The 12,672-nt window shown below is 52.2% G+C and overlaps 1 protein-coding gene across 2 annotated transcripts in view; it reads right to left on the bottom strand.

Annotated features, from left to right (window-relative positions):
- The window catches only part of PKD2 (polycystin 2, transient receptor potential cation channel), a 92,106-nt gene extending 87,960 nt beyond the window's left edge, over window positions 1-4,146 (bottom strand). Inside the window, exon 1 of one of the 2 annotated variants that reach the window (XM_082272073.1) lies at window positions 3,462-4,146. In XM_082272073.1, the coding sequence (XP_082128199.1) occupies window positions 3,462-4,017 (556 nt within the window). In that variant the 5' untranslated portion in view covers window positions 4,018-4,146. The remainder of the gene's footprint in view (window positions 1-3,461) is intronic. The other variant, XM_082272072.1, reaches the window with a different exon arrangement.
- Between the last annotated feature and the right edge of the window lie 8,526 nt (window positions 4,147-12,672).

Raw genomic sequence — 12,672 nt, 5'->3', positions numbered from 1 at the left:
TCGATCTATGGCTAGCTTAGGAAGCGAGTAAGAGGATCCTGCCCTGCAGCTGCTTGTATGCAGAGGGGCAGGGATGTGAATGATATCATTGACCTAATATGGCAACATGCCCATATTAGGTCAATGACATTGCAACCCTGCCGATCCAATGTAATTTGGGTGGGAGATTCCCTGCTCTGCATATATACAAAGCAATGAGGGTGCTAGTTACATCATTTACCTAATAAAGCCACATTCCCATATTGGGATGATGATGTTGTATCTGCTGCCCAATGACATTTAGGTGGGAGATTTCCTACCCCACAGCTACATGTAACAAAGGGGTGGGGATGCTCATGACATCACTGACCGAATATGGCCCTAGTAGGCCAATGAGGTCATGAACATCCTCAGTCCTTGGTTACGTGCAGCTGTGGGGTGCGGAATCTCTTGCATGCAGCTCATTAGGTTGGCATGGATGTGATCATGTGACAGCTTTCTCTGGATTTGGGCAAAACTGGGTTTGGATCTGAACCCAGCTTATGCCATCAGGCCTGGAGCATAAGGGCTGGTTCACACCAGAGCACAGTGCAGAAAGTAGTTTCCCGCACCATGTTTAAAAGGTACCGCATGCGATCTACAGCGGGTGTCACTATTAAGTTAATTACGCCACAAGTGCAGTGTGTTTGCCCGCACTGGTTCGCATAGTGCAGAAGTACCATGCAATGCGGTTGCAGTGAGTTTCCAAAAGTAGCGCATGCACTACTTTTGGTACGTTGTGATTTCAGCCCATTCAAAATGTATGGTCCGAAATCCCACTGCATAGAACTGCATGTGAATTGCACAGGAACGCACAGCGTGTTCCTGTGGGATTGCCGGTGTGAACCAGCCCTAAGGCTCGATTCACATTTCGCGTTCCCACTCGTGATTTTCATGCGATTCCATGTGTCACACATAAGGCTGCCCTAAGCATGTTTGTCGCCCAAAAGAAGCTCCTGCTCCTTTTTGGGCAACAAGCTTCACGGAAATTTTAAAGTCGCATTTTGCTGTGACTGCAGCGCAATTCTATTGCAGGACAATTACAGCAAAATTGCACCATGTTTTGAGTGCCATTCAGAATGAATGCCACCCAAATGTACGTTTTGCGCCGACTGCCATGCGTTTTATGAATTGTTAAGTGTGACTGGGGCCTTAATAAAGAAAATTATACTCAGCTCTACTCTTCAGGTGCCCACAGTCACCCCTTCTTTCATAATCAGGGGGCACTGGAACGAACTGTAAGCCTGGGTTCACTAATCTGTGGTGCGGCACATCACATATAATTTACAGAGGAATCGCACCGCGCACACATCGCATGTGATTTGCACAGGAATGCGGTGTGATTCCTGTGTGAGTTGCATGTGATATGCCGCACCACATATATGTGATTCCAGTGCTCCCTGATTATGGAGGTGACTGTGGGCTCAAATTGCACTAAATCAGCACAAAATAGGTGCAGAACCCTTTTTCCCCCCCACACTAGAAATCGGATTGCATGGGTGTTCACACCTATGTGATCCCATTCTGTCAATCACACTGCGTTTTGCAAACTTAACACTGTCACCTCCTGCGGTTCGCATGAACGCATGCGATTTAAATGCAGCGCGGGAAACGCACGGGATTTTCTGTGGTTCCCACACCACATATATGTAAACCGAGCCTAATACTGGATATGTACATAGAAATATATAGATTATCCACTTGCCTGGTACGTTACTGGACTTCAAGTGGTTATACCAGGATGCTGCCTTCAGCTGTCCACTACCGTTTGTTAGAGGCGGTGGTTTGCTCTCCTGTAAAATCAACCCTAGTGGCTAACTAACCACTGGATTGCTTTTACAAGCAGCAGTACGGGGCGTTCACCCCTCCCATGGCTCTACCACGATCTCTCATCCCACTGGGAGTCCCGATCGATCAACCGACGCTTTCTCTGGCTGACCATAGAGGCGATCAAAGACGCCCTAAAATTGCTCTGACTGCCTCTGATATAGGAACCGGGACGTGATGAGTTTATTTTTCTTTTTTTAAAAATGAAAAGAACTTGATGTCAGCGATCTTGGTGTTTTCAATGCTTTTAAGGGCACAGGGATCTGGGGTCTTTTAGACCCTAGATCTCTATAAAGAGTACCTGTCGCAAGGATTTTACATTTTTTCTGGTAGCTATAAAACTAAAAAAAAGTGCCAGTGTAAACAAAAAATAATAATAATAAAAAGAAAAAAGTAAGGACCCTTTCACACGGGCGCTCCGTATGTCCGCAAATCATCCTATTTTTTTGCGGATGATTTACGGACATAATGTAAGTCTATGGCATTGTGGATGTCAGCGGAATACCATCCGCTGACATCCGATTTTCTTCCTTTCAGTTCTGAACAGAACAGAACCCTATTTTTCCTCCGTTCAAAAAACGGAAAGGAAGGAAAATCGGATGTCAGCGGTGTCATCCGCTGACATCCGCAATCCCCATAGACATACATTATGTCCGTATATCATCCGCAAACGGATGGGATGATATGCGGACATACGGAGCGGATGACACAAGTGTCATCCGCTCCGTGAAAAAAAAAAAAAAAGCACCGGAGCGGATCGCAATGCGGACCGCTCCGTGTGAAAGAGCCCTAAAGTGTTACCCCCAATGCAAAGTTGAACGCACCCATCAGTCTCACACATGTGAAGTATCACCGTAAAGGTCAGACCATGGGCAGTCATTTTAGCACCAGAGCTCCTGTGTATATCTAAAAGGGCTATGAGGAAGGCTGCGGCCGAAAAAACGCATTAGTGGATATAGCTTTTGTCATTGCTGTTGTGCATCAATAAAAGTTTGTTAAGGAAGAAGCACGGAGTGGCCGGCTTTTTGTTGGATTACAATCTATGGTGGACACCCCCCGGCCTGAACACCGGTACTCTATTCATACATCGCTTATATAGCAGTACAGCTTGGGTGAGTTTTGCATAAATCTAAAGTGGTAACCGGCAAGCGTCGCCTACTGATGGTAAAATTGATGCCGTTTGTCGCCCGCCACTGCACGGGCGTGTGCAATTTTAAAGCGTGACATATTTGGTATCTATTTACTCTGTATAATATCATCTTTGATATTTTACAAAAAATAGGGTTGTGCTTTGTTTTTTGCATTTTTTCCCCCAAAAAACTGTGTTTGAAAAACCATTACACAATTAGCGTGCGAGATAAAACAATTGTAACACCCACCCTTTTATTCTCTAGGGCCTCTGCTTTAAAAAAAATAAAATAAAAAAAATAAATTATATATATATATAAATAAATGTTTGGGGGTGTTCTAACTTCTAAGTAATTTTATAAGCAAAAAATAATGATTGTTGCATGCAAACAAACAGTGTGAGAAAAGGGGCTGGGGGTGACGTGGGTATACAGTATATATTGGTATATATACAGTATGTGTCAGCTGAGTGTACTGTAGGTTGTTACCTCGGAGGGTGTGCAGGATCTTCCCCCAGCCTTCCAGCTCCTGAGTGCGCTCAGCTCCATGGGCAGCTGTAGCCGCTGTAGTAGCGGGCTCCCCTCTCCTCCTCCTCCCTCTCTGTCCTCCCATATTATTGGGGTGATGGTGATACCCCACTAGGCCGGTACTGCCACCACTACTGGAGGAGACCAGGGAAGAGGACCTCCGGGCATGTCCTGCAGAGGGATGCCACTCCACATCCATCTCCACCACCGTGCCCTCCTCCCCGTCCTCCTCCTCTTCCTCCATGCCGTCCTCCTCCGCCTCGAAGCCCGGGTTGTCTAGGCTCCAAGCCTGCCGGGAACAGGAGGAGAGCGGTGACGGGGTGGACCCTTCGGGGGGCGCCTCTTGTCTGGGGAGAGCGTCCATCTCTAACATGACCCGGGACACCGGCAGGCTGGGAGAGGAGGAGGAGGACGGCGCCGTCTTCATCTGTAGATCGCCTTTCCTTCTCTTCTTCTTCTTCTCCTCTCCGTCCACATCAGAAGGTGGCTGGGGCTTCACACGGCTGGGGTTCACCATCCTCTTTTCTCACCAGCAGCCATCTTAGCTCCAACTTTTATTCACGAACTTTCCTGTGACTTTTCCTCTGTGATCCCGCCCTCCTTCCTCTCACACAGACCCGTTATCCAGGAAAAGGCTGAGCACTCTGCTTGGCAACAATGGCACTGCACCTCCCTCCTAACTTACTACTTCCTTCCAGAGGTGTCTCCACAGCCTCTTCTCTCAGGACTGGAGTGTCACCCCCTCCAACCCTTCTCCTTCCAGAGGTGTCTCCATAGCCTCATCTCTTAGAGGTGTCACACCCTCTAACCTATTCCTTCCAGAGGTGTCTCCATAGCCTCGTCTCTCAGGAGTGTCACCCCCTCTAACTTACTCCTTCCAGAGGTGTCTCCATAGCCTCGTCTCTACCCGGAGTGTCACCCCCTCCGACCCTTCTCCTTCCAGAGGTGTCTCTATAGCCTCGTCTCTCAGGAGTGTCACCCCCTCCTAACTTACTCCTTCCAGAGGTGTCTCCATAGCCTCGTCTCTCAGGAGTGTCACCCCCTCTAACTTACTCCTTCCAGAGGTGTCTCCATAGCCTCGTCTCTCAGGAGTGTCACCCCCTCCGACCCTTCTCCTTCCAGAGGTGTCTCCATAGCCTCGTCTCTCAGAGGTGTCACCCCCCTCTAACCTATTCCTTCCAGAGGTGTCTCCATAGCCTCGTCTCTCAGGAGTGTCACCCCCTCCTAACTTACTCCTTCCAGAGGTGTCTCCATAGCCTCGTCTCTCAGGAGTGTCACCCCCTCTAACTTACTCCTTCCAGAGGTGTCTCCATAGCCTCGTCTCTCAGGAGTGTCACCCCCTCCGACCCTTCTCCTTCCAGAGGTGTCTCCATAGCCTCGTCTCTCAGGAGTGTCACCCCCTCCTAACTTACTCCTTCCAGAGGTGTCTCCATAGCCTCGTCTCTCAGGAGTGTCACCCCCTCTAACTTACTCCTTCCAGAGGTGTCTCCATAGCCTCGTCTCTCAGGAGTGTCACCCCCTCCGACCCTTCTCCTTCCAGAGGTGTCTCCATAGCCTCGTCTCTCAGAGGTGTCACCCCCCTCTAACCTATTCCTTCCAGAGGTGTCTCCATAGCCTCGTCTCTCAGGAGTGTCACCCCCTCCTAACTTACTCCTTCCAGAGGTGTCTCCATAGCCTCGTCTCTCAGGAGTGTCACCCCCTCTAACTTACTCCTTCCAGAGGTGTCTCCATAGCCTCGTCTCTCAGGAGTGTCACCCCCTCCGACCCTTCTCCTTCCAGAGGTGTCTCCATAGCCTCGTCTCTCAGGAGTGTCACCCCCTCCTAACTTACTCCTTCCAGAGGTGTCTCCATAGCCTCGTCTCTCAGGAGTGTCACCCCCTCTAACTTACTCCTTCCAGAGGTGTCTCCATAGCCTCGTCTCTCAGGAGTGTCACCCCCTCCGACCCTTCTCCTTCCAGAGGTGTCTCCATAGCCTCGTCTCTCAGGAGTGTCACCCCCTCCTAACTTACTCCTTCCAGAGGTGTCTCCATAGCCTCGTCTCTCAGGAGTGTCACCCCCTCTAACTTACTCCTTCCAGAGGTGTCTCCATAGCCTCGTCTCTCAGGAGTGTCACCCCCTCCGACCCTTCTCCTTCCAGAGGTGTCTCCATAGCCTCGTCTCTCAGAGGTGTCACCCCCCTCTAACCTATTCCTTCCAGAGGTGTCTCCATAGCCTCGTCTCTCAGGAGTGTCACCCCCTCCTAACTTACTCCTTCCAGAGGTGTCTCCATAGCCTCGTCTCTCAGGAGTGTCACCCCCTCTAACTTACTCCTTCCAGAGGTGTCTCCATAGCCTCGTCTCTCAGGAGTGTCACCCCCTCCGACCCTTCTCCTTCCAGAGGTGTCTCCATAGCCTCGTCTCTCAGGAGTGTCACCCCCTCCTAACTTACTCCTTCCAGAGGTGTCTCCATAGCCTCGTCTCTCAGGAGTGTCACCCCCTCTAACTTACTCCTTCCAGAGGTGTCTCCATAGCCTCGTCTCTCAGGAGTGTCACCCCCTCCGACCCTTCTCCTTCCAGAGGTGTCTCCATAGCCTCGTCTCTCAGGAGTGTCACCCCCTCCTAACTTACTCCTTCCAGAGGTGTCTCCATAGCCTCGTCTCTCAGGAGTGTCACCCCCTCTAACTTACTCCTTCCAGAGGTGTCTCCATAGCCTCGTCTCTCAGGAGTGTCACCCCCTCCGACCCTTCTCCTTCCAGAGGTGTCTCCATAGCCTCGTCTCTCAGAGGTGTCACCCCCCTCTAACCTATTCCTTCCAGAGGTGTCTCCATAGCCTCGTCTCTCAGGAGTGTCACCCCCTCCTAACTTACTCCTTCCAGAGGTGTCTCCATAGCCTCGTCTCTCAGGAGTGTCACCCCCTCCGACCCTTCTCCTTCCAGAGGTGTCTCCATAGCCTCGTCTCTCAGGAGTGTCACCCCCTCCTAACTTACTCCTTCCAGAGGTGTCTCCATAGCCTCGTCTCTCAGGAGTGTCACCCCCTCTAACTTACTCCTTCCAGAGGTGTCTCCATAGCCTCGTCTCTCAGGAGTGTCACCCCCTCCGACCCTTCTCCTTCCAGAGGTGTCTCCATAGCCTCGTCTCTCAGGAGTGTCACCCCCTCCTAACTTACTCCTTCCAGAGGTGTCTCCATAGCCTCGTCTCTCAGGAGTGTCACCCCCTCTAACTTACTCCTTCCAGAGGTGTCTCCATAGCCTCGTCTCTCAGGAGTGTCACCCCCTCCGACCCTTCTCCTTCCAGAGGTGTCTCCATAGCCTCGTCTCTCAGAGGTGTCACCCCCCTCTAACCTATTCCTTCCAGAGGTGTCTCCATAGCCTCGTCTCTCAGGAGTGTCACCCCCTCCTAACTTACTCCTTCCAGAGGTGTCTCCATAGCCTCGTCTCTCAGGAGTGTCACCCCCTCTAACTTACTCCTTCCAGAGGTGTCTCCATAGCCTCGTCTCTCAGGAGTGTCACCCCCTCCGACCCTTCTCCTTCCAGAGGTGTCTCCATAGCCTCGTCTCTCAGGAGTGTCACCCCCTCCTAACTTACTCCTTCCAGAGGTGTCTCCATAGCCTCGTCTCTCAGGAGTGTCACCCCCTCTAACTTACTCCTTCCAGAGGTGTCTCCATAGCCTCGTCTCTCAGGAGTGTCACCCCCTCCGACCCTTCTCCTTCCAGAGGTGTCTCCATAGCCTCGTCTCTCAGGAGTGTCACCCCCTCCTAACTTACTCCTTCCAGAGGTGTCTCCATAGCCTCGTCTCTCAGGAGTGTCACCCCCTCTAACTTACTCCTTCCAGAGGTGTCTCCATAGCCTCGTCTCTCAGGAGTGTCACCCCCTCCGACCCTTCTCCTTCCAGAGGTGTCTCCATAGCCTCGTCTCTCAGAGGTGTCACCCCCCTCTAACCTATTCCTTCCAGAGGTGTCTCCATAGCCTCGTCTCTCAGGAGTGTCACCCCCTCCTAACTTACTCCTTCCAGAGGTGTCTCCATAGCCTCGTCTCTCAGGAGTGTCACCCCCTCTAACTTACTCCTTCCAGAGGTGTCTCCATAGCCTCGTCTCTCAGGTGTGTCACCCCCTCTGACCCTTCTCCTTCCAGAGGTGTCTCCATAGCCTCGTCTCTCAGGAGTGTCACCCCCTCCTAACTTACTCCTTCCAGAGGTGTCTCCATAGCCTCGTCTCTCAGGAGTGTCACCCCCTCTAACTTACTCCTTCCAGAGGTGTCTCCATAGCCTCGTCTCTCAGGAGTGTCACCCCCTCCGACCCTTCTCCTTCCAGAGGTGTCTCCATAGCCTCGTCTCTCAGGAGTGTCACCCCCTCCTAACTTACTCCTTCCAGTGGTGTCTCCATAGCCTCGTCTCTCAGGAGTGTCACCCCCTCTAACTTACTCCTTCCAGAGGTGTCTCCATAGCCTCGTCTCTCAGGAGTGTCACCCCCTCCGACCCTTCTCCTTCCAGAGGTGTCTCCATAGCCTCGTCTCTCAGGAGTGTCACCCCCTCTAACTTACTCCTTCCAGAGGTGTCTCCATAGCCTCGTCTCTCAGGAGTGTCACCCCGTCTAACTTACTCCTTCCAGAGGTGTCTCCATAGCCTCGTCTCTCAGGAGTGTCACCCCCTCCTAACTTACTCCTTCCAGAGGTGTCTCCATAGCCTCGTCTCTCAGGAGTGTCACCCCGTCTAACTTACTCCTTCCAGAGGTGTCTCCATAGCCTCGTCTCTCAGGAGTGTCACCCCCTCCTAACTTACTCCTTCCAAAGGTGTCTCCATAGCCTCGTCTCTCAGGGGTGTCACCCCCTCTAACCTACTCCTTCCAGAGGTGTCTCCATAGCCTCGTCTCTCAGAGGTGTCACCCCCTCTAATTTACTCCTTCCAGAGGTGTCTCCACAGCCTCATCTCTTAGGGGTGTCACCCTCTCTAACAGGGCCGGTGCTAGACTGTTTTACGCCCTAGGCAAGATCAGCTACTTGCGCCCCCCCAAAAATAAATAAATAAAAAGGGAAAGGGTTAAAAACTGCTCTATGTCATATCCAGTGATCCTGATCTGATGGTACCTCCATGTAATGCTCTCATACCCAGTGATCCCAATGTTCCTTTATGTCACATCAGGGGTCCCTGATGTTCCTCCATGTCATACCCGGAGACCCTGATGTTTTTCCATGTCACACCTGGGGACCCTGATGTTCCTCTATGTCATACCTGGGGACCTCAAATCCCCAATGGCACAGCAGGGATCCAAATTCCTCATGGCACACCTGGTGACCCCAAACCCCTGTTACACTTGTGACCCCTCTCCCCCATGTCACACCTGGTGACTCCCGATTCCCCATGGCATACCTAGTGACCACAATTTCACACCAGGGATACTCCATGTCACACCCAGGGACCCTGATTCCCTGTTCTGGGGACACTTACTGGGCAGTATGAAGAGAGTGGCCTGCACTCTGCCCTCCTTCACCATGATCCTGCTTATTCCTTCTCTAAGGATACTCCTCTCCTGGACCACAGTGCTCACCACAGCTCCAACCGACTCCTGATGGAGGGAGAAGCAGCAGTCAGAGAGCTCCACACCTCCTTTATCACCAACATCCTCAGACCATTCCGTTGCCTCGTCGCTTCTGCTCTAGTAAAGGTGCCACCCTCCAGTGCCGAGCTCCGGTTGAGGTTCAGCTCTCCTCCATTCCCTGCTTAATACCGACCCAGGGAAATGAACGGCTGCCCACCAGCTCAGATTAGAGAGTCACTTCCCACCCAGGGATTAGGCCGCTCAGCTCCAGACAAAGGATCATTATGCAGCTAGCACTCCAGTGGGCTCCTTTCCTGCCCCTTGGGGCTCCCCCAACAATGGTGGAAAGCCAGGGCCTGGTAGTTCTGCCACTGCCCCAGACACCTAGCATCTTCCTCTGTCCCTTCTTCCTCCCCCACTGCCGCCCCTTTCCTCAGCTCACATGGATCATTCATGACGGAGAGTGAGTGCTGTCTCGTGGCTGCGCCCCTAGGTGGCAATGCGCTCTAGGCGGCTGCCTAGTTTGCCTAGTGGAAGCACCGGCCCTGCCCTTTAACTTACTCCTTCCAGAGGTGTCTCCATAGCCTCCTCTCTCAGAGGTGTCACCCCCTCTAACTTACTCATTCCAGATGTTTCTCCATAGCCTCTTCTCTCAGGGGTGTCATCCCCTCTAACCTACTCCTTCCAGAGGTGTCTCCATAGCCTCGTCTTTCAGGAGTGTCACCCCCCCTAACTTACTCCTTCCAGAGGTGTCTCCATAGCCTCGTCTCTGAGGAGAGTCACCCCTTCTAACTTATTCCTTCCAGAGGTGTCTCCATAGCCTCGTCTCTTAGGGGTGTCACCCCCTCTAACTTACTCCTTCCAGAGGTGTCTCCATAGCCTCATCTCTCAGGAGTGTCACCCTCTCTAACTTACTCCTTCCAGAGGTGTCTCCATAGCCTCATCTCTCAGGAGTGTCACCCTCTCTAACTTACTCCTTCCAGAGGTGTCTCCATAGCCTCGTCTCTACCCGGAGTGTCACCCCCTCTAACTTACTCCTTCCAGAGGTGTCTCCACAGCCTCATCTCTCCAGGGTGTCACCCCCTCTAACTTACTCCTTCCAGAGGTGTCTCCATAGCCTCGTCTCTCAGGAGTGTCACCCCTTCTAACCTACTCCTTCCAGAGGTGTCTCCATAGCCTCGTCTCTGAGGAGTGTCACCCCCTCTAACTTACTCCTTCCAGAGGTGTCTCCATAGCCTCGTCTCTCAGGAGTGTCACCCCGTCTAACTTACTCCTTCCAGAGGTGTCTCCATAGCCTCGTCTCTCAGGAGTGTCACCCCCTCTAACTTACTCCTTCCAGAGGTGTCTCCATAGCCTCGTCTCTCAGGAGTGTCACCCTCTCTAACTTACTCCTTCCAGAGGTGTCTTCACAGCCTTGTCTCTCAGGGGTATCACCCCCTCTAACTTACTTCTTCCAGAGGTGTCTCCATAGCCTCATCTCTCAAAGTGTGTCACCCCCCCCCCCCTCTAACTTACTCCTTCCAGAGGTGTCTCTATAGCCTCATCTTTCAAAGGGTGTCATCCCCCTCTAACTTACTCCTTCCAGAGGTGTGTGCATAGTCTCGTCTCTCAAAGATGTCACCCCCTCTAACTTACTCCTTCCAGAGGTGTCTCCATAGCCTCGTCTCTTAGGGGTGTCACCCCCTCTAACTTACTCCTTCCAGAGGTGTCTCCATAGCCTCCTCTCTTAAAGGGTGTCACCCCCATCTAACTTACTCCTTCCAGAGGTGTCTGCATAGCCTCGTCTCTCAAAGGTGTCACCCCCTCTAACTTACTCCTTCCAGAGGTGTCTCCAATGCCTCTTCTCTTAGGGGTGTCACCCCCTCTAACTTACTGTCTTACTGAGGTGTCTCCACAGCCTCATCTCTCAGGGGTGTCACCCCCTCTAACTTACTGGCATACTGAGGTGTCTCCACAGCCTCATCTCTCAGGGGTATCACCCCCTCTAACTTACTGTCTTAATGAGGTGTCTCCATAGCCTCGTCTCTCCGGGGTGTCACCCCTTCTAACTTACTCCTGCCAGAGGTGTCTCCACAGCCTCGTTTCTCAGGAGTGTCACCCCCTCTAACTTACTTCTTCCAGAGGTGTCTCCATACCCTCGTCTCTTAGGGGTGTCACCCCCTCTAACTTTCTTCTTCCAGAGGTGTCTCCATAGCCTCGTCTCTCGGGAGTGTCACCCCCTCTAACTTACTCCTTCCAGAGGTGTCTCCACAGCCTCGTCTCTCAGGAGTGTCACCCCCTCTAACTTTCTTCTTCCAGAGGTGTCTCCATAGCCTCGTCTCTCAAAGGGTGTCACCCCCCCTCTAACTTACTCCTTCCAGAGATGTCTGCATAGCCTCGTCTCTCAAAGATGTCACCCCCTTTAACTTACTCCTTCCAGAGGTGTCTCCATAGCCTAGTCTCTCAGGAGTGTCTCCCCCCTCTAACTTACTCCTTCCAGAGGTGTTTCCATAGCCTCGTCTCTCAGGGGTATCACCCCCTCTAACTTACTCCTTCCAGAGGTGTTTCCATAGCCCCGTCTCTCAGGAGTGTCACCCCCCTCTAACAATGTCACTGCACCTCCCTCCTGGACTTCTCCTTCCATAGCCTCATCTCTCATGGGTGTCACCCCCTCTAACAATGTCACTGCACCTCCCTCCTGGACTTACTCCTTCCAGAAGTCTCTCCATAAACTCATCTTTTAGGGGTTTCACCCGCTCTAACAATGGCACTGCACCTCCCTCCTGGACTACTCCTTCCATAGCCTCATCTCTCATGGGGTCACCCCCTCTAACAATGTCACTGCACCTCCCTCCTGGACTTCTCCTTCCATAGCCTCATCTCTCATGGGTGTCACCCCCTCTAACAATGTCACTGCACCTCCCTCCTGGACTTACTCCTTCCAGAAGTCTCTCCATAAACTCATCTTTTAGGGGTTTCACCCGCTCTAACAATGGCACTGCACCTCCCTCCTGGACTACTCCTTCCATAGCCTCATCTCTCATGGGGTCACCCCCTCTAACAATGTCACTGCACCTCCCTCCTGGACTTCTCCTTCCATAGCCTCATCTCTCATGGGGTCACCCCCTCTAATGTCACTGTACCTCCCTCCTGGACTTACTCCTTCCATAGCCTCATCTCTCATGGGGTCACCCCCTCTAACAATGTCACTGCACCTCCCTCCTGGACTTACTCCTTCCATAGCTTCATCTCTCATGGGGTCACCCCCTCTAACAATGTCACTGCACCTCCCTCCTGGACTTACTCCTTCCATAGCCTCATCTCTCATGGGGTCACCCCCTCTAACAATGTCACTGCACCTCCCTCCTGGACTTCTCCTTCCATAGCCTCATCTCTCATGGGTGTCACCCCCTCTAACAATGTCACTGCACCTCCCTCCTGGACTTACTCCTTCCAGAAGTCTCTCCATAAACTCATCTTTTAGGGGTTTCACCCGCTCTAACAATGGCACTGCACCTCCCTCCTGGACTACTCCTTCCATAGCCTCATCTCTCATGGGGTCACCCCCTCTAACAATGTCACTGCACCTCCCTCCTGGACTTCTCCTTCCATAGCCTCATCTCTCATGGGGTCACCCCCTCTAACAATGTCACTGTACCTCCCTCCTGGACTTACTCCTTCC

Source organism: Pelophylax lessonae (genome assembly GCF_965119305.1).
Source record: "Pelophylax lessonae genome assembly, chromosome: 1".
NCBI classification, from domain to species: Eukaryota; Metazoa; Chordata; class Amphibia; order Anura; family Ranidae; genus Pelophylax; species Pelophylax lessonae.
The sequence above is the reverse complement of the archived record's forward strand: the minus strand, read 5'-3'. Positions and strand labels throughout refer to the sequence as shown.